Below are 22754 nucleotides of genomic sequence, written 5' to 3' on the forward strand. Positions count from 1 at the left end.
GGGTTCGAGTCTCGGGGTCGCATCCACATCCTGTGATTCTGGGCAAATCACTTAATCTCCCCGTGCCTGAATGTGTAATGTAAATACGGTGCTTGTGTAAAGTGCTCCAAAACCTTCAGGTCGAGTTTGCACTATATAAATATGCAAAAAAACATAAATGTATAAATCTCTTATCCCTACAATTTCAGTCTATTATTTTATTTGAATGTTTCACGCATTAACAAAGTTAAGGCACACAGAGAATATAATCTGGAACGCTCTTCCTACTGAGATTAGAGCCAATCCTTCCACTGCCTACTTCAAGAAACAGGCCAAATTGATTTTCCTGAGTGATCACTAACTACATCATTGTGATCTTTTTTTTTTACATGTCCCCATGCTGACAGACTTGACATTTATCCCAACATATCTTTCTCCATTTATTTCATACTTGTTTGTCAACTGTTATTTTATCCTAGGGCTCTCACCCTACAGTTTTGTTACCTATTTTACTATGCTGTAAAAATGTTGTCAAGCTCACTTTTGTTTGTTTTACTGAATGTTACAGGAAGTAATTGATTCTAGTGTGGCCCTATACCAGGTCCCTAATCTTGACTTTATACTCCTTGTTGTTTCTCAGTGTTGATCTCTACTGTACGGAGTTTATTCATGCTTTTGCCTTTTGTACAGCACTCTGTTACCCGCAAGGGTCATATTCGCGCTTTATAAAACTTTCTAAATAAATAAATAATAAATAATCTCAAATGTGGGTATATAATTGAATTTTTAATGATTGATAAGAGTGGATCCTAAATTGCGCTGCTCCAGTTTCATAGAGGCCAAGTTGTCCAGGTCCATGCATGAATAGTAAGTCCAGTCCTGTCTTTTTACTTAGAGTTCTGGGACTTGTAGTTCTGATTTTATGCTGTTAAATAGGACTACAACACCAAGAGTTCTATGAAAAACCGGGCCTGGTCTAATAAGTCATGCATAAATCTGGAACATTTCGCAGTTATGTCGTTTGATCGACATGGGGTAGCGTGTGTAGGGGTGGAATAAGCGGTTGGTTGTAGTCCGGAACCAATGATTCCCAAACCTAAGATGGCCGCCACTTTATAAATGCAAGTACACTGCCCAGTCTGGATGGCGGAGTCGCGAGCTGTATTTGAAGGGCGAGCGAAAAAGGTCTGGGCAAAAAAACGTGCAGAATACCTTGTACATTTTGAAACCATAAAACACGCAAAAGCCAGGCACCGGTGAAAGGCCTGATGCAGGCCGGCGATTAAACTATATGCACGGCTTAATCTAATCATGAACAAAATTGAGATGTCCTCTCCCTTGGTGCATACACATTTCTCACGAATATGAAATCTAATAAATCTCCATAAATTTAATAGTTTCATTAAAACCTTTTTGTATTGCTTGCGGCCATGCTAGTATCAGGCAAACGACTTCCAGACGTTTCCCATGGATGCATGTTTACCATACGCAAGAAGACAGGATAGTTTGGCTCCTCCCTTTCCTGGTTGCAACCTATCCAACTCCAGTGACGTTAGAGGTTTCCCCAAGGCCCCTTGCTCCGCACGCGGCATCGCCTATAACACGTACACTGACGTACGTGATGTTCTACGTTTTATGCGTGCAAGCAGTCATCGCGTTATTCTGTTTCCTCACCCATTCTTGGGTCGGGCCGCGCGCTTTCTCCTTCACAACAGCCGTTGCGCGACCCCGCGTCTCCTGAATAGCAACGTGCGCGCGCGCGGCCTGTGCGGATGAGAAAACAAGAGCAGCCCTGATACCGGAGGGGGGAGGAGGAGGCGGCGGCGGGGTGCAGGCTTCAGAGACCCCGTTAGACCGAGAGAACGTTACCGGCAGGCCTAGTCTGGGGACTGATACCGGACAGGTGAGAGGGCCCTGGGCAGTGGGTGTGGCGGGGGGTTCGCAGACTGCAGTGTAGGTAGTTGGCGTATTCTTTTCTTTGTTGTGATCTCCGTGTACCCTCGATAGTGGAGTACAACAACATTATCTGTCTCCGTCCTAACTCTGTTTCTCACAATCTTCAATCCCCTTTGTTGTACCGACCCACGCGACATTGAGGACTGTGTGTTGAGGAGGGGTAAGGGGGAGGATACACAACCTTTCCGGAAAGAGGATCAGTAGCTTCAGCGAGAGTGTAGTTCCCTCCCTGTTCCTTTTTACACAGGGAGCGCAATAAGAGCAGGCTTACTATCACAAGAGGAACACAAAATTGCTCTAGGCCTAACCTAAGTTGGAGGCACCAAGTTGAGTCTAGGCCTCCGCTTCATCCTGCAGGCCGAGAAGTACACAACAGATAGCGTATTTGAGACTCCATGTGGGTGGCTAGTGTCTCGCCGAGGCCCTGCAGAACCCGGGCATGCTTCCTGCAGATATCCTGCAGTAGCCGAGCCTCCGATCCCGGGTGGGGGAGGGGAGCGCACAAAACAGATGCCAGTGGGGGATGGAAGCACATCAGCCAGGAGGTAGACCGAGCCATACCACTATCTTAGAGTGTTCCTGAAGACGTGGATATACAATGCATGTGGAAGATCTCACACACAGGAGGCCCTGGCATTATACACAGCAGAGGCCAGGCTTTTTTTTTTTTTTACAGTGCTATTGTATGCTGATAATGCTGTATTGTGGCGATATCGCCCGCCCTCAGTACTCGTCGACTTCTATCTTATCAGCTTGAGATTGACGTGTTAGCATGTCCTCTACCGCATTCCTATACGATAGTCATATTTTATTATCAACATGGGTATTTGAGCAGACTGCACAGTTGTGTACACGGAGCACGCCACACACGACTACTGCCCTGACATTGTTCTATTTACATCTGACAGCTTTGCACCCCCCCCCCCTCGAACATTTACAGTGAGATACTTTTAATTACAACGTGTTAAACTGTTCATATTATTGTACACAACATTGTCTTGCCCACTACCACGTGGATCGATTTCAATAATATTTTGGATGTACGTTTCAGTTCGCGTTTTTTCTTGTACATAAAGTCAATCTTGTGCACTGTTGCACGGTAGCAGACTTATTTTGCCTATGTTTGGTAGTAATATCCCTGTTTTGTCTGATGGAGTGAGTTTTCGCGCATCTGCGATGACTTTCAGGTCTTTCCTCGATCATCACCGTTTGTCAGGCTTACCTAATGAGTATTTACTAATGTTTGCAAATTGAATACAAAGCTGTTGTCAGCCTACATGACTAGTGGATGCACTTGTCCGTCGTTTATAACTTTTGCTTTCTTGCCTCGTTAGTAAGATTGCCAGATTGCTTTCCGAAACAAATAATCGATTACTATAATGTGGTCACTCAAACACTAGAGTTGGTTATTCAGATTAAAAATACTTTTTTGTTTCTTCATTATGACTTTTTGTTAACATTTGGTTCAAGCAAGTGCAATGCGTTTTAATTCTGCTTAATTGCTGGTCTACAAGCATCACTTATTTCCCACCTCACCCCAAACTGTTTTTTGAAGCGAAATTAGTGTAAGGCACTTCCCCAGAATATCTTTTTTGCAGAAATATGAAATGTTGCTACGCTTTACCAAAAGGAACAGTGGAGAGCAAACCATTTGACAGAATCTTATTATTTATGCACAATTAACACTGACATTAATTATTAGTTCACACAAACCGTCCCAAATATGCTACCTGGTTAACAGAGGATCTAAACATTGGATTCTAGTCCTTGTTGCTAACTGTTCTTTTGTTGGTGGGGAGGGGCGGAGGCACTAATCTGCCGCCTCCTGTCATTCTTAAACAAAAAAAAAAACACCAGTATGATGTAAGTCAGTGGTTTCCACTCTTTAGGAGAAAGGTAAAAGCGTTGAGGGATGCCGTGGATGGTGCTCCACGACACTCGGCATGTTTAGATTTCATTAATTCAAAACTGTTTATTTCGGCAAGTACCCTATTAAACATAGCAGACAATTTTTAAAACATTACATGTAAAGAAATAACTATGATGTTCTATTCCTACTTAAAAAAACGGGGTTTAAAATATACATTGTCGGCAATGCGCTAACATTGATAAGAATTACTTTAAAACAGCAATAGCAGCATGATGATAATTCATAAGTTTAAATAGGATACAGTTACAAAGTACACATGCTGGTGAATCAGAACAGAGTTTCCCATTAATAAATGTGTTGACTGAGTGTACCCATCCTCGTGCAAGCCAAAGATGGTTGAATCGTATCCAATTCCTTTGCAGGTGTAGGCTTAAAAGCTGTTATGATGTATTAAGGTCAAACACATTCTAAATGGATTATTGTGAAGTTCACGAAAGATGTGATAACGAGACCACCATCTCACTGATGGAGGAAATCTTCTGGGAGGAAGGAGTTTATGTGGTGTCAATTACCGGTAATGGTACTCTAACTTGTTGAAGGGCACTATTCAGCTCACTATGGCAAATCAGTGTGATGTTGAAGGAATGATAGCCAATATGGGGTGGGCACAGTGCACCACCATGCACAGTACCACACAGAAAATTCCCTTTCAAGTTGTGTGTGGCCGCATGCCAGGAACCAAGTTAGATCCTGCTTGGCTGAAAGGTTGGGTTGAGAATGGCGAAAGCAGACAAATCGTGTGGCGTGGGAAGCAACAAAGCCAGGTTTAACACGGGTGACTGTCAAAGTGAGATCTAGGAGAATTGAAAGAGAACGCTACAGTTAAAGGGTCTTTTTCAAATTATTGATGTAGGAAAGGAATGTCACTTTTGAGAATGGTGAGAAGTGGAATTTTTAGAAACATTGCACTGTATCAAAGAGGGGGAGAATGCACAAGATAGAGGTATGATGGATGTTCTGCGGCACAATACTCTATTGGAGCCCTGACTGTCTTTCCTTCACAACAAGACCTCGCCAAATCCCCTGATTTGGCCCTACGATGATATGCAATGGTGTTACTGTTCCAAAATATTTTTTTTATAATGACCTTTGAGCCAGAGATGATTAAAGAAGTATTGTTACAATAAAAACTCGGGTCTAAGCAATTAAAACAGCGTATATGCTAAAGTGGCCACAGATGCTGTCTAGGGACAAGATCAAAGGCTTCCCTGAGATCCACAAAGACCATATATAATGGTCCTTGAAGTGCCTAAGATGTTTTGAGACATTACGATCAAAGCAAATAATTCACCCTAGTTTGAAATCCTGCCTGTAAGGGGGATAGAATAGCTGCCATGTCAATCCAGTCCAGTAGCATAGCTAGGACTTGACAACAGAAAAGCTCGTACTCAGTAGTGATGCTCTGGCATTGTTGGCAAAAGGAAGAATTCCTTTTGGTATCTCATGGCTTGAGATCTTTTCAGGCATGTGGAGCATTTTTCTAGATATGGCATAATGTGACAACATTTTGGAAATCGAAAACCGGGACATTTTGAAAAACTTGGAAGGCGGTTTACATCGACCAAGGGGCACAGAATGACTTAAATGACCTAACTAGGCATGGGGAGAATACATTAAATGCATTGTTTTTAAACCCGGTACCATATGTGTTAATAAAATGGCTTTTTGAGCTGCTAACTAGTCATGGCTTGGAGTACGTAAAACTTGCCACCCTCTGTTTTTCTGTCAACTGATTCAGAAAATCTGGATATGACCTAAATTTGATGAAATCTGCCACAACAGCTGGTGGATATGGGACGCCCCAAACTTCAGAATTACAACCGGTAACCACAGACTCAGCAGTGTCAATAGTATCCTCTTTGGAAAGTCCCAGGGGCAGATCAGTTAAATTATCTCGTCCTAAGGATTTTCTCCTGTCGCTGTTAATCTTGCTTACGACTTTAACTAGGTAATTGTCCATGATCGACTTTTGTTTAGTCATCATGGGATTAACAGTTGCCACAGCTACTTATGGATGTATGGGCTGTAGGTCTCAGGGGGTGCAGATCCAAGGTACTCAAAGTCCCAAATGCATGGGAAACCCACTAGCTCCCAAAGTCTTACAACACAATCACGAAACATTTACTGGAATCTGGGTGCAGCAACCAAGGGGTGTGGCCCAGCCCGGCCATAATCTTCCCTCGGAGGGCCACAGAGGGCCCGCCCTTTGCCCGGGCTTAGCCCGGCGTCGCCCGCGACGCGGAGGTGGCAGCTTGTCTTTATGCGCCTCCGGACGCGCACAGGCGGGAAGTGGGCGGAGCAGGATGCCGCAATGCAGCTGGGAGCTGTAGTCTCCCCCCCACGGCGGCCTTGCGAAGCAACAGGCAACGGCAGCGGGGGAGAACAAACAGCGTTAGGGCCCCAGCGGTGACGGTGTCAGCCCCAAAAGGTAAGTGCATCAATGACCCCATACATACACGGCGTAAGGCACTGCTTGGTGCTGCATACCCGTCGCATACCAAAGTAGCAGCTGGCGTGACCACATACGTATATGATGTTGCGCGGGGCGCGGTGCCACAAACCCGTCGGATACGAAATGTGTGTCCTTTACGAGTTTAGCAATATGGCGGATAGGATTCGCGTGCTGATGGAGCTTGGTACTCTACTGGTACGGGACTTCAGTTTTTTTGAAGATGTAAAATATTACATATTTTTCAAATTAAAAAGGATAATAGAGTTCCAAAATATTACAAAAAAATATATAGTTTTTAAAAATGACATATGAAATTAACATTAAAAAAAACCTTTGAAATTCACTGACACTATAGGTTCTAGGGACGTTATAGTTAGTTGGACATTTGACTCATATAAAACCAGAGAAATTTGCCCGTTGTAGTTAGTGGAGCTAACTATAACTCGCGTGCCCGCAATGCACTGGTGATGACGTCACATATTATATCACTCATGACATGGTCATCACTGATGACATCATCCACCTGATAATCTGATGCACGTACTGATGGCCTAATATAAACTTTGCCACACACACTCTAAAATACAGACTACTATTTTTGAAACCATACACACAATGGCAATTACTACATACCAACAACTATTTCCTAGGTCTACACTCGCATCCACTCACTTATACATGCAGTTACTCATCAATACAGTACTATGATATGCACTCATACACCTATACATAGTCAGTCCGCCACTCATCCATAGTTACTCGGACACCTAGCCAGTCATGCAAAGAATCAATCACATACCCATTTACTCATGTATACAGTTAAACACACCAACTGCGTTATTTATACACATGCCACATCACTTATTTATGCAGATACTGAGACATACTTACTGTCTTATACAATCACTGATACAAGAGCTTGCTCATTCTCCTCATTTGTACCCAAGACATGGAACAACCTCCCTCAACACATCAGAGCCTGTTTCTCACTTACTGAGTTCCGCAAGAAGTTGAAGACTTTGCTTTTCACAAAAGCACCTTTGGGGACCACAAACCTATATATCTACCAAAGCATATTGATATCCTTTTGGGTGATAGGGGGCTATAGTAATCATTATAACATAATACAGGATTCAGGTGTTTTTCATACTCCCAAACACCAGACCCTACTCCAGCTTTACCTGCGCAAATTGAATTGTGACGGTTACATTTTTAAAAAATGTAAACGGTTTACTGCAAGTCTGTATTGAGAACCTGCTCGCTTAGTAAAGCACTTTTGCAAATATTAAGTACTTTTGTGAAAGAAGTATTTTTTTTTTTCAGTTTGTATTTAAGGACACCCACATCAAGGAATACTTTTTTTTTTTTTTATATACTTGCCTAGTAGAATTGAACTGATTGTTCAAGGCTCCTGGAACCCTTTTTAACAAATATAATAATTACACTTTAAACATTTCTTCTTGAAGCCATGTTAATTGAGTTGGCCATTACAATTGACTGAAATGTAAATTGCACTCTTTTGTGCAAAAAAGCAGGGATTGGTGCTCCTACAGGTCTGCAAGAGTAAAACGGACCCTGACCTGCTCCGGAAGGTGCACAATGGCATTATGCATAGCAGCAGTTTGGTTCCTTATTTTTATCACTTTTTCGCTTCCTGCTGAAGGAAGTATGCTTGGATTTGTCACCTTATCTTTCAAGGGAATAGCCAGGTATAAGGTCTGGTCTTTGAGGCTGCTTTAGCTGCACTGACACTATTTTTCAAAAATAGTCCTACATAGCATATATACATGGATTTTAGATCCGTGGTCTTTAGCCAATTGCTTGCTTGTTTGTTCCATAGACGCTAGGACTTCTAGCCATTTGCATTCACTAAGTCCCTCTTCTCCATCTGGAAATGAATTGTGTAACTTCATCATTCCAGATATTGGGATCTGCTTCAGAAGACCCAGAACATTATTTTGGAGAAGTTGTTAAAATCAGTTTTGTTAGCTCAGAACAGGTCTAAAGGCTCATCCTTTAAAGCCACTGGTACCTCTGTTATCTCTGACAACCAACTCCTCAGTACAGCTCTGTCTCTGGACCTCAACAATTGTCTTGATCAACACAACCTCTCCATAGGATCTGGTTGGAGTTGGATGCTGTCTTTCTGGGCCTAAAATCTTACTATGGGCAATTCATGATTATCCCAGAGCAGTGGTTCCCAAACTTTTGACTCCTGAGGACCCCACTGAGTCACCACTGGAACTCGGGGACCCCCAAGCAATTTGTATGATTTAAATTTCAAACGTTAAAACAGTAATTCGAAAAAAATAAACACATGTGCACACAACAAATACTCGAAATACTAAGGATTTTAGGCGCATATTTACAAACCCCTACCATCATGGAAACATCACTTTTTGCAACGTTTGCGTGTCGATAGGGGCTTCGCCTTATTTACAAGGCAGCTGTAAACCACTTAATATGGTTTAACGCTGCCTTGTAAATAAGGCCCCCTTTCGCGCAATGCTTAGCGTGAAAGGGGTGGGTAGTGGGTTTTGCAGTGGGCATTCCACCACAAAACCCATTGATTTTGATGCTGCCCCCTATTCACAGGGGCAGTGTAAATAGAAGGCAGCGCAAAATTTCACACCAGGGAAAACCAGGTCTTAACTTGGCAAAACAAGGAGAAATGCTTTATTTCTCATTTTTGCTTTTTTCATGTGTGCTGCCTTGTGGAGCACACATTGAAAAAGCAAAACGCCTTGGATTATTTATGTTCAGGAAAGTGACCCTTCCTGTACATAAACAATCATTAAAAAAAATGGCATTTTATAACTTCCATGTGTGCTGCATTAAGCAGCACACATACAAGTGACAAAACCCAATTTCAAGATTGTTTATGTGCAGGAAGGGTACATAAACAATCTTCCCCTGCACGCAGACACTCTTGCACTGTGTTGCAAGGGTGCCTGTGTTGGCGCTACACTGCTAAGTGTAGCACCACCACAGGGCAAAATGTAGGGCTGCACCATATTCTTGTAAATATGGTGCAGCCCTGCGTTTCTGAAATGGCGCCACGTGTCGTTAAGCCACAGAGGCTAACGACACGCTCCACCACTTCTTTTGTAAATACCCCCCTTAGTATTTTATATTGAAAGAATTTGCAAAAAAAACTAAAGTTTTAATGGGAAGGTTGGTGTTGCATCTCTGTGACTAACTTTTAAATGGTTGGTTTTATTTCGCAGTACGAGGCTCCTACTCCTGCCAGGGCCAGACCGGAAACCCAAAGCAGCCCTGGCAGATGTTTTCAGACCAGTCCCCATACGGTGCACACCAAGTGCATTGAGTGTGCCTGACCAATACAAAGGGGGCTTTGGGAGGCTCTCCCCCCAAAGAAATTTAGGAAACAATGGTGCAGTCTACAACACGTTTATCACTTTACATCACACACATATAGAGACAATTAATCATAAGTGTAAATCAGTGTATAGAAAATGTTACATAAGGCAAAGGGAACTACAAGGTGTAGGATTCACATGTCATTTATACTGGTAGGCATTTTTAAAGCGTGCTTGGTCTGGAGAAGCACAAAAAACTCGGGATTCAGAACATAAGACAGTGGTTAGCATTGACTTTAACAATAAAAATGTATTTCCACCCTAATAAACCTTCTTAGCAGCATCGGGATAATGAAAGACAGGGAAAAAACATAAGTTACTAACTTGTACCATGCAGTTTGCAAGCAGCTCTTTGATGACAGTTTATAGGTCACTGTGCTAGATTGCGGTTGTCACTTATGTACTGCGCAGTAACAAAATAATCTTTGTGACAAAAGCAGTAACTCACTCGCCTATGCACATAAAATACTGTTATTTAAAATGCACAGTTCAAGTTCTTTGCAATAGGCATATTAACCCTCTGTGCTAAATTAGATAACTCAAAGCTTCCACAGGACAAAACTCTCATCTCTCCAAGAAGGTGCATTAATCACTGGTGTTATCTTGACACTTTTATTGTTGCTGGAAAACTGCTAATTATACAAGTGCAGTGCTTTTTAAACTGCTGCCTGCAGACCCCCTGGGAAAGTGTCAGGGACCCCTGGGGGTCCCCGGACCACAGTTTGGGAAACACTGACCTAGTGTATTTTGGGGATCATTCAATTGGATTAAAGTAAACGTTACCTCTCGCCTATAACCGCCTGTCAGTAGACATCAATGTGCATTTCACTCGCTGGTAAGAGATCCAGGTATTTGAAACCCAAATGTCGCCATCAGCTCTTTTAGTATATAAGCCATCTAGTAGCCTTTGTGATATTGATCTACCTCCACACATGGTTCTTGCTTTGCTTCCCGTTGGCTCTGTGCTGCTGGGGTAAAGCCCGCATGCTACTCCCAAAGCTGCTAGAGTATGGTGAGACGTGAGGCCTCTGCATACTTCACAGCAGGTGCAGAAGCTGTACGGTTGAATGGGACTGATGCAGTAGTAGCATGTCCATTGTCATTTGGTTTGACAATTCCCTTACAGTGTGCAAATCTTGGGTGTTTTTTTTTCCTCCTCTTCTCTCGCGCCCCCCCCCCCCCCAAGAGTGACCATAACCGTTTCGCACAGGATTCGGTGCGGCAAGTATAATGGAAGTGCAGCTTTAATTCCTAAAGCCTTGTATAGTTACTGAACGACACAGTAAGTGTTCCTATTATTCCCTATCTGAAGGCTAATTACAAATCTAGGGATTGCATTGTCTTTACAGCCTCTAGGCTGCATGAGTGGTTCTGACACACTTTCTAATATTATGGGCTTGGTAAGTGACATAAGAATGACAATAGTTTGGGCAGTTGGAGGGGTGTGGGTGCAAAACCAGCGAGTACCTGCAGCACGGAACATGCAGTCTCTGCTTACTTAAAGTACCATGGTGTAATTTGGCATCACTTTAGAAGCACCCACTCACCTATACCTGTTACTCCAAATTAGACCCTTTTGCGGTCCTGCTTTATGTAAAGGGGACATTCTTGTAATTCGATTGTCCTTTAGAGGACATGGGTATTCAGTACCTTGGTATACATACACCGTGACTTCAGAATTGATCAGCGACTGAGCCTCAAGCAAAACTTTTACATCGTTTTTGATAGGGACCCCAGCAGAAGTTAGGAGACTTCAGTGCATCCAGAGAAACCTCTTAATTCCTGAAATTCCAGGGCTTCTCCATGTACCTACCCAAGCTACTTAATTACATAACCCGTAAGACAACCATTTCATTTTCCAGTGTTTATGCCTTACACAGTTGATCAATGCAACCGGACTTCATATAGCATTAATTTAGAAGCGTGCCTAGTGCGGTTTGTTTTAAGCGGCGAGACGCAGAATAGGCCATTCCTCCAAGTCCACCAGCCCCTGGGGTTGTGTGAAGTCTGGTCCAACTCTGCTTCCTGCATGCAAGCCAGCGCCAACACATCAGGGCTATTTAAAAAACCCAAAAAGAAACGCATTCTTGCCAATTATTGAAGGGCTTTTTATTAGCAAAAAGATAAATATTTGTAAATTACAAATTGCCATCCTGAAAGTGCTTTGCAATTATAAAATATGCATGCTGAAAGGCAAGCACAAATCTTATGTAATCAGCGGTCATTACTTGGCACTGTAAAACAAAGGAGTACACGGTGCTGGCATCTGAGACCACCAGAAAGGAAGACTACCTTAAGTTGTTACAGCAATGTAAACCTCTTCAGCTGTCTTGGGAGCCACAATGTGGTAGGGGCTTGAAACATCTTAAGTGGTCACTTCTGTAACCCCTTGCATGCCCATGACGAGCTGGACTCTTCATGGAGCACAGTCGCGCTGTGCCCATGACTAGTCCAGCTCGTCATGAGGGAGTCCCTTTAAACCAAAATAGCCTCGGGAGCTGGGGAAGAGCTTCCCCAGCTCCCGAGGGACCCCCCCCCTTTTCACTGTAATGACGATCGGCGCGCCGACGTCATTACAGTGAAAGTGAAACTGAAATGAGCCAAGAGGCTCAGGGGGCTATCTCAGCCCCCTTTGCACGTAGAAAGACTGGAGAGGTATCGTTGGAAAGGGGAGAATCTCCCCTTTCCAATGGTACCCCTCCCAGTGGATCCCTGCTTGGGGATCGCCACAGGAGGGCGATCCCCCAAGCATGGATCCACCCACTAGACACCAGGGAGGGGGGAGCGGCCCCTTGGGCAAGGGCCTTTTGCTCCCCCCCCAATTAATTTGGGCATTATTTAGTCTGGCAAAAAGACCACTAGACACCAGGGAATTGTTACGTTTTGGACCCTTGCCTGTCGCGGGTACTTGGGCCTCCCACACGAGTGAGGCACCGTTTTTATCGGGAGACCTGGGGGAACGCTGGGTGGTAGGAAATTTGTCAGCCCGGTGATGCCACAACTTTCCCACACACAAATGTGTGGTGAAGGTGATTTTTTTTTTTTCCAGCTAAATTTGAGGTTTGCAGGGCATTCTGGGTAAGGAAACGTTGGGGCATCCACGCATGCCTCCCTGGAATCTCCCGGGTGTCTAGTTTTCAGAAATGTGTGGGTTTGGTAGGTTCCCCTAGGTGGCCGCCGAGCACCGGGCCAAAAACCCAGGTGACCCCCCTTGCAAAACAAGGTCGTTTTGAGGTAGGCAATTTTCATGTCGCCTCACTACGTTTTGGGCCCTTGCCTGTCGCGGGTACTTGGGCCTCCCACACGAGTGAGGCAACGGTTTTATCGGGAGACCCAGGGGAACGCTGGGTAGTAGGAAATTTGTGTCAGCCCGGTGATGCCACACCTTTCCCACACAAAAATGTGTGAAAGGTGATTTTTTTTTTTTCAGCTAAATTTGAGGTTTGCAGGGCATTCTGAGTAAGGAAACGTTGGGGGAATCCCCCGGGTGTTTAGTTTTCAGAAATGTGTGGGTTTGGTAGGTTTCCCTAGGTGCCGGCAGAGCTAGGGTTCAAAAACTACAGCTAGGCACTTCGCCAAAAAAGGTTCATTTTTCACTGCGAAATTGAGGTGTGTCCATGATGCGTTTTGCGCCGTTTCCTGTCGCGGGCACTAGGCCGACCCACACAAGTAAGGTACTATTTTTATCGGAAGACTTTGGGGAACACTGGGTGGGTGGAAATTTGTGGATCCACGCAGATTCCAGAACTTTCCACCACAGAAATGTGGGGAAAATGTGGGTTTTTTTGGCAATTTGTTTTAGGTTTGCAAGGGATTCTGGGTAGCAGAACCTGGTGGGAGGCAGTCAAGTCACCCCATCCTAGATTCCCCTGGGTGTCTAGTTTTCAAAAATGTATAGGTTTGCTAGGTTTCCCTAGGTGCCGGCAGAACTAGGGTTAAAAAAACTACAGCTAGTCACTTTATTTACAATGCAATGGTCTCGGCATTGGTAAAGTTAGAGCTATTGGCATTGCTCATGACAATGCCGTTTCTTTAAATGTTTTAAAAACAAAAACAATGTCCTGAGCAATGCCAATAGCTCTAACTTTACCAATGCCGAGACCATTGCATTGTAAATGCTTGTTCAGACCATGCTGCTTTCTTTTTGAACCATAAGACCTAAATTCAAGCCGATCTCAGTGGGACTGGCATCCCTGACACTGGTGTGAGTGAACCAGTGCAGAGGGCTGAGAAGCCTTCACAGTGTGTGGAGAAGCTGGTGTTCCATCCACGGAGAAATTAATTGTCAGTCAATATATAACAGATGAGCCATGCTGTTATAAGAGCTGCATAGCACCTAGAAGCCATTCGCAGTTCACCATGTGGCACACTATAACTATTGTCCACACTAGCCCTTCATTGGGAAAAGGGAAAGGTTCGCAGATTCACTGACAGATCTAGTCTATGTCAACGTTTTAGTAAATGTTCAACGTTATCACCCCTATGATCCGCCAGTCAACCCTTGTATTTTGATCTATTCGAGTACTTACTGACAGCAGGTAAGTACTCAGTAGTACTTGTTTATGCTAATTTAATTGACTGCCGATCACTGTTTATTTTCATGTTGTACTTTCATGTGTTCCGTACAGATTTCTTTAAAAATGGATCAATAGGGATCGTTCTTTAGTATTACTAGAAGTGTGTGCGTGTCTGTGTGTGTGTGTGTCTGTGTGCTCCCGTCCCTGTGCCTGTGTCCCTGGCAATGTTATATTTTGACGTATTTCTTTTTTCGCGACCGCGGATTTCTGAGGCGCACCTGCATTTTTTGAAGGAACAGCTATTATATAGAGAAGAGGGGACAGATTTACGGCGAATCCTGTCTTTGCATTGTAAAATACAGTAGTGGAACGGGGACAGCGAGTGCCGCGGTAAAGCACAGATCCGCGGAGCCTTATTTTGGTTATTCAAATTCCAGGCTCCGGGCTCATTATGCGCACATTTCTCGCCGATGGTTAATTGGATTTCCTCCATAACCCCACCAAGGTTCCGCATTCCAGTTCAAGCAGAAGGAAAGGCACTGCGAGGCAGCCATTACACGAAGACTTGCGGTTCGTGTCCTTCTTCAAGGGAGCAGTTAAATGAAGTGCTGTCTGTGCTTTATGGCTCGGAGAAACTCAAATTATTGTTTTAAGACAGTTCCTTGCCCTTAATCACCTCAAACGAGGGGCAGACAAGTAACGGAGTTTAGAAGCTATTCTTTCCATTTTCAGATGCCTATTGAAGCAAAGTTGAGCTCAGTAAAATACAAATGTACGCAGAATGTAGAAAACGGCTTTAAATATTTCGGTGCGGCTGTGGTACAGGAAAAGCGAGCATTAATTACCAACATTAAGCGTGGAAGGGGCCAGGGCGCACGAGAGCTGAACCACAGAGCAGCAGCCAAACACGGGAGCCAACAGCAGGGGGAGAGGACGCCAGGAACACCACCGCCTTTCTCCGAGGCAGAGCAGAAATGCCTCGGAGAAACGCAGTGTCGTTTTCGGATTCGGGGGCGTGTTTTGCTGTTATCTCCTCTTGCCATTGGCTGGAGGAGATAATTAGACTTTCTGCAAAAAACACGCCCCCGATCCGAAAAGGACGGGGCCTGATCGGAGTGACGGGACCTCTTCTCCAATGGCTGGCCAGCATTGAAGAGGCCAGCCAATGGAGAACAGGGGAGAAGAGGGGCGGGTTCAAGCCCCTCTTCTCCAAGTCATTAAATCTCTGACTTCCGGTTCTGCCTTCGGCAGACCGGCGGTCCTCGGCCTAAAAAGGGTAATTTTGCATTGTGAAATTGTGGTGTGTGTTCACCTTGGGTTTTGAGCCATTTCCTGTCGTGGGCACTATGCCTACCCCTACAAGTGAGGTACCATTTTTATCGGGAGACTTGGGGTAATTCAGATTTGTAAAGGAACTGTTATTACCTATTGACTTTCGATGCATTTCTGCCTTCCAAATGAAAGACATTGTGTAAAAAAGAAGTCATTCTAAAAAATGACTAATTCTCAAGCTAGTATGCGTATTCCCAATTTCCGAAATGTGCAAATATCTACTGTTTCTGAACTCTATATTTTGTTCCCATTTCAGAAATACATAGGTGTCTTTCATACCGGTGTTTTTTTTTTCCCTTTTTTTTTTTCCCCATGTACACAATTTTACAGAATAATTACTATATACCCGGTACATAATAAAAAACCATTGCAAGTTGCTGCTCAGTTTTTGGCTTTGGGTTCTTGGTGAACCTACCAGTCCTATATATCCCCACAACCAGAAATGTCCAGCGGATGTAACGGTATATTGCTTTCAAAGAGCTGACAAAATTAAAAGGTTACAGGTGAAAACGTTGACACAAAAGGCGCTTTTTCAACAAATTTTCAATTTATCCTATATTTAACTGTTAGTTTCTATAGAGAAACCTTGATGGATCTACACAAATGACCCCTTGCTGAATTCAGAATTTTTGTCTACTTCTCCAAAATGTATAGCTTTCCAGGATCCATTATTGCTTTTGTACCCATTTCTATCATAAACTGGAAGGAGGTCGAAAGCACAAAAAATAGCAAAAATAGGCTATGTCCCAGAAAAATACCAAAACTGTGTAAAAAATGTTAGGTTTCTGACAAAAGTCTGATATCCCCTAAAATCTGGGAAAATGGCAATTTCAGCCTCTCAAACCCTTTTTTGATGACACTTGCAGGGAAAAACCCAGATGCTTTCATTTGCAGCCCGTTTTTCCCATTTCCCCCCCCCCCCAAAAACTAAATTTTGCTGTATTTTGGCTCATTTCTGTGACCCCTCCAGGGGAATCCACAAACCCAGAGTACCCTCTGAATCCCCATGATGTTGGATGAAAAGGACGCAAATTTGGCGGGGATATCTTATGTGGTCAAAAAGTTACAGGGGCCTCAGCGCGCACTACCCCAAATAGCCAAAAAAGGGCGTGGCACAGGAGGGGGAAAAGGCCTGGCAGCGATGGGGTTAAGCACAGGTAAAATAAACAAGAAAACATGGCTGCAGCAGCAAATTTATTTTTATGCAATAATCCACAGTTTATATTTCATTCCTTTTAAGAGTGTGGTTTTACCTTCATCTAATGCTCTTCAATTGTTTTGAGATCTTGAAGTTGAAAAAGATTGGAATGCTGACTTAGGAACAGCTTGTCAGCCATTAAGTTGTATTACTGGTGTGATTTTAAATCTTAATCCTGTTGCCAGATAAGCCTTTAGCTGTTGGATAGAAGGCCTTTCTTGGTTTATTTTCTCCCTTCTGTGATATGTTGGTTTGGATAGGAATTCATGGTGTACTTGCATTACAGTGAGTCTTCTAGATTCTGCAGCAGTAAAACATACCCTATCGTCAACCCTCCACATCCGCACACAATTGAAATTAGGTTCTTATAGTGATAGTATTTGTGGAGATAATTTTGTTTATTTGCCAGGTATGTTGATGTGCCTTACAGTCAAGACTCCATCTCTTCTCCTCTGTCCAGGGTAAATTGTTAATGAATTATTGTAGTTCATTAACATACTATAGTGGTCCAGGCTTCATATACTTGATGAATCAAAGTTGCTTATTTCTGAGCCGAATTCTTCATCATTCGGGCTCCCTCTGAATTCCTGTGTGCTGGGCTCTTGATCTTATCTTGGGGTCCTGTTCGATCTTTTGACCGTCTGACCTTCAGAAAATGAACTGCTTCAGTCTCTGCACGGGGCATGATGGAGGAGAGCCGCTTCTGGAGCTCTTGAATACAGCTGCTTTAAGGATTGTGTAAAATGGGCAATTGGCAAAAGCCCTTGCCTCCCACAGGCCCCTAGTAGAGTGATAACTGTACCTATAAAAGCCTACTTTGGCAGCCTGGCCTACATGGCCTTTACCAACCTTAACCCTTACTCTCGGAGTTTATTACAATTAAGCTGAAAACTCTTCACCTCAAATCTACCTCTTTCCCTGTTGCTTTACATATTTCTTGTTACAGCAGCGCTATGTACCTATCCTGTCCCTTTTCTGTGTCTACTTGACCTCTTTCAATACACTTCTCAACCCCGCCTCTCATATGGCCTTACCCCTCTCACTGTGCCTATTTTACGTCTCTATTTCTTTACTTTCTCTTTTAACTTGTGCTTTGCTGGGCAACTCTTTCTGCATCTCGTTGTTTCATCTCACCTCTGTATCTTGCCTTCATCTACTACCTCATCAGACGGCTCTTTACCTCTCCTCGCATCTCTGCCACACCATCTATTCCTCACCTTTCTTGCTGCCATCTCTACTTCACCTCTAAGCACACTGTTTATCCAATCTAGTTTGTCGCCTCATCTGTCTCCTTTCTACCCCTGTTTTCTGTACCTCGCCTCTAACTACCTTACTCTTTTCACCTTTATTTCGCTATATTTTTTTTCATTACCTTTTTTTTAACATTATTCACACTTTATTTCAGTGCACCCTCTCTACCTCACAACTGCTCTCTGTATCAGTCTTACCTTTCTCTACCTCAATTGTCTTTTATTTTATTTTCTCTCTACACTTCATAGTTCTACCATTCTCCTCTTAATAATTCCCTCTGCCGTCACTTATCATTCAATGACCTGTCGTCTCATCTCTTATTTTGGCCTTTTCTTGTCGCTTTCTTCCTTACATCTTTAATTACTTCTCCACTTATTCCTCCCACTCTTCTTTCTACCTTATCTCTAGCACGCTTCCCCATATTTACATTTCCTACTCCCTACCTTTAGCTCCGTAACATCACTCTAAACTCCTACCTATCTCCTGTACCATTCTCTATCGAGCTCGTCCACATTCCGTCTGTCTTCCTTTCTGGCTCCCTCTTTTTCCTCTTAATCCTATTTCCTCCCATTTACCTTTACTTCTGTCATTATACTGTTCTTTTTACCACTCTGTCCAATACATATTCCTTCACTTTTTTTATTCAACAGTCCAAGGTCACGGTCTAGCCAAAGAAGTTGTACATAGAGAACGAGGAGAGAGGGGCGAGTTAAGTTTATTAATGAGATAATTAACAGATTTCACCTGATGGAAATCCTCGAAGCATTGCTTTTTAGGTCTCGCCTAGCGATTGCGTTGCGAGACTCTAGTAAGAGGGGCATTTCAAAGTGCTCCCAAGTGGATTGCATGGCGAGCACACGCACAATTACGTGCATCGTGCCGCCATGCAATCCGTTTGGGGAAGCTCTTCAGCCCACTGGCATGTGCACGTGTAGCCACAGCCTCGGCATCATACTTCAAAGGGTCCGCTCCCCCGCCTGGAATGCGCCCCCGCCACATCATGCCGAGAGATTGTTTCCTCATGGCGCCTCTCACAACTTCCCCACCACAGGGCTAGTTTGTCATGGCTCATTCCTCCCGGCGCCCTTTCCTTTCCCTTGCTCTCCCTAGTGCCTCGCTCTGCCCCTCTCCACCACAGAGTGCGTCCCGCGATCACTTTTGCGGCCGCGTTACTTCCGCGGCCGCGTTGCCAATGCTTGTTTTTTTTACTGGCAGCCCGAGGCGCGCGCGCGCTTGTCTTTTTCTGGTGAACAGTGCATGCTTACTGTATGTGCCGGTGGTCTCAGAGCTCCGGTAAAAGCATGTAAACCTCATGTGAAAGGTTGGTCAGCACAGCTCCTCAGTGTGTCATTTATGTGCATGTGTATAGCGCTTTCCTGCCATTTGTGTGGCCCCGAGTAACTCCTCCTTGCAGCTCCCTGTGAGATCTGCATGGGAGGCGCTCCGAACCTCTTCCCTTCCTCTTCACTTATATGATTTTGGAGCTCACCGGCGATGCCTGATGAAGAAAGGGGGACTTAACCTTGTTTTGGACTTGTCATTCTTCTGTACCGTGGTCCTGTCATTCATATCGGCACTACAATCAGACGAGCGCTGCTCTCCGTGCACATGGGTGAAGCGCTGACTTGCGGTGTTGCCTTGTTGACTTTGGATTTACTTGTTTGTTCTCTTTTATTGACCTGGTGTCGGCATTTTACAGAATAAACGCCATCTTCCCCAATGGCGTTGTACAAATAAAACTATTTGATTCTTTGTAAGTTTCACCCGTTCATTTCTTAGTGCTCAGATAGCATGTCATTGTGAAACGTTTGTTTGTGTTTACGTGTAGTAGGCGTGTCGGTTTCCATACAAGCCTGTGCTGTCTGCCCGCCCCTCGCAGGCCTTTGCCGGGTGGTGCCTGTGTTCTTAGTCGCGCGCATCTTTGATTTGTGATGGCGAAAAGCGGTAGTGTATTTTATGCATATCAAAGATTGTGTACTGTAACAATGGGTTTTACAACCTCCGAGATTAGTCGAATGCCGGGGAACTATGATAAAAATAGGGAGCTGTTCCTGCTTTTCCAAACTCTGGTTCTAATGTGTGTAGGTTTGTTTACTAGCTGCAGCTGCTGTTCTTTTTTCCTTTTCCCCAGTGTTACTGTTTGCCAGCGCTAATTGACTCAGTTGTTTCCCCTCACCCTCGTATCCCTTTGCTCCTCTTAAACCTGCCACTAACGCGCCGTGCCCCATCCCACATAATGGCCTCGCATGGGCCTCCGTTATGCTTGTCACCATACATTTTATGTTCTTCCCACTGTTGTGCATTGATGGGACTCGGGGAGCCATTTGTCAACAGGTCACGCCTTTGGGACCTTATAAGTGTTTAGCCATGCAACAGTTGATGTTGTTGCACCAATGATATTGTGCTGCATAACTAAATACTTATAAGGTCCCACAAGCGAGACCTATTGGCTATGCCAATGCTTGTTCGTTGTTGCAGGAAGACCTATTGTGAAGGGGAAGTTATTATACTTATCCAGCAACTGAAGCCTCATTTAAGTACTATGTACATCTATTTTATTTTAATATTCTGCACGAGTCCATTATACAGCCACCAAAACGTCCATCTTTTTTTTCCCTACTATTTCAAACAGTCTAGTTAGACGTTGAATTCCACATAAGATTGTTGTTTCAAAACCAAAGGACAAAAAAGAACGTCTTGGTGTTTGTTCAAGCTTTCTTTTGTCTTGCGGAATTTCAACAGTTTGAGCTGTTTTGCATGCTCCGATTTATGAAAGTTTAATGTTGAATTCATTGATTGCTAATTCTTGGTAATTATCAGAAAATTGATTGTGCATTTAAAGTTATTCCAAAGAGATTGGGGAACTTATTTTTTTTCCTGCTTGGAACCGCCAAAAATCCTAAAACGGCACTAATTTTAATCTGAAGTGACTGAGATTTCTCCTTCATGCTTTGTTTAAATAAAATATTGCGATCTATGGTAATGGTTTCAGTAAAAAATGCCTTAACCGCGGATATGGCATAAATTGGGTTGTTAAGCCATTCGTTTTACATGCATATTTTTCTAGTATAAATCCTGTTTTTATTTTGGAGTTGTGTATTAAAATGTGTTCTAGGATCCTGCATGTAAAGGATTACATCAATTATCTTTCTTAGTAAACAATCGTGTGTGTCTAACCGTTTTGTTCTGCTATTATGTTAGTGGAAAATTCCTTGTTTAATTGAAAGGAAAGCGACGCATGTAGCTCCAAACTATGGCAAGTTCCTTCCGTTAGGTGGAGCTGTGTGGGATTTTGTCTGTAAGGGAGTTGGCTCTGCTGGAGACCGCGAGGAGGAAAACAACTTGTGGCTGCTTGTATTGCTTCGTGACATTAAACGTTCAGTGGGACGGCCTCGCGTTCATTTACTACCACTACCACTGGCAGCGCGCACACAAAAATGGTTTTTACTGTTCTGGACTCATTGTATCCTGGCACAGGGCTCCGTGCCATGCATTTCGAGACTTTTCGCCGCTGGGGAGTTGCGTGCATTTGGAAGCCATTCAAAAGAATTTAACCATGTTCACCTCGGCGGACAACTCGAAGCTAAGTTGAGGAACTCTTCTGGATTGAGCCTGTTTTGGTAGCCAGTTTAGACTTTCACTTTTATGTCGGTTGCTGGGGAGTTTCTTTCACACACGGTTTGTTTGTCTTGGAGATGTGCAACGGAGATACTTTTTATTTTTCCAACCAACTTCAAAGATATTTTTGAATCGTTTTCCAAGTGGGACTTCTGTTATGGATTCAGTTTCTCTGGAAAAACGAAATGCCATTTTTAAGCACTCATGACGGGAAAATCCACTCTAGGTGTTTTGTACTCTTGGAAGGGAATCCTTTTGACTTGTTTATCGGGAAGTAAAAACCGAAAAAGGAAAGGTAATCCTTGTTTTAATCTCTATTTGTAGCACTGCTTTACTATCTTCCAGGCGTTAAGTTTTTTTTTGGGGGGGAGGTGGGGGGGTTTGGGTCGAATGCTGACCTGTTTTTTTATGATTTATGACTGTTAGGTTATTAAATGAAGTTACATGGACTAGCCTTTTATTATAAAGTTCAGTTTTTGTGGCTTTCATGTTAACTTTTTTTTTCTTTTGGGTCGTACTTTCTTGGCGGTTAAACGTGTTATTTCAGCTGCCTAACTGAGACAGGCTTGTGTAACCGGACACCCTCGTCTCTATTAGGACATGCCAATTCATCACTACTGATGTTGTGTGTCACGAGATAAGGAAGGGCATGCCCAGCACTGGGAAGTACAGTGGGTGATCATGTGTCCGTCCGTCCCCCTCCCAACCAGTAGAGTAGAGATTTGTTGTCCGTTCTGGTTAACATTTCCCTCGAGTGTGAGAGGCTACGTTTTGTATTTAATTGGTGAAATTCCACTTTCAAGAACATACGATACTAATCCACTAGTTCTTGACGTTTACATTTACTTCGTGCATTAACCAAAACACGTTTCAAGTTGCACACAAGTTGTCAGTCAAGTTGGCGTTTGTTGAATAAATCGCTATTTGGGTGTTGCAATATGGAAAATTGTGCCTAAATGGAACTTTTTTTGTGATGTTTTGACTTTTCATGCGCCCAAGTTGCACAGGAATATTTGTAAAGCGCTCTTAATACCTTGTGGTCCCCTAAGTTTCTTCCGGTGTTGGATTTTTTTGTATGGACTTCATGGGGTGCTTTTCCCAGTAAATTTTGCATTTCTAAATTAACTCCCATCAATAAAAA

The 22754-nt window shown here is 43.5% G+C and overlaps 1 protein-coding gene across 2 annotated transcripts in view; it reads left to right on the plus strand.

Annotated features, from left to right (window-relative positions):
• Positions 1–1615: 1615 nt before the first annotated feature.
• SIAH1 (siah E3 ubiquitin protein ligase 1) overlaps positions 1616–22754 on the plus strand; it is a 55548-nt gene continuing 34409 nt past the window's right edge. Inside the window, exon 1 of one of the 2 annotated variants that reach the window (XM_085636758.1) lies at positions 1616–1882. Coding sequence is in view for 1 of the 2 variants with exons in the window: in XM_085636757.1 (XP_085492883.1) it covers positions 21818–21908 (91 nt within the window). In the remaining variant the exon portion in view is untranslated. Of the gene's footprint in view, positions 1883–21297; positions 21909–22754 lie in introns of those variants that run through there. The other variant, XM_085636757.1, reaches the window with a different exon arrangement.

This window comes from Triturus cristatus, chromosome 12, assembly GCF_964204655.1.
Source record: "Triturus cristatus chromosome 12, aTriCri1.1, whole genome shotgun sequence".
NCBI classification, from domain to species: Eukaryota; Metazoa; Chordata; class Amphibia; order Caudata; family Salamandridae; genus Triturus; species Triturus cristatus.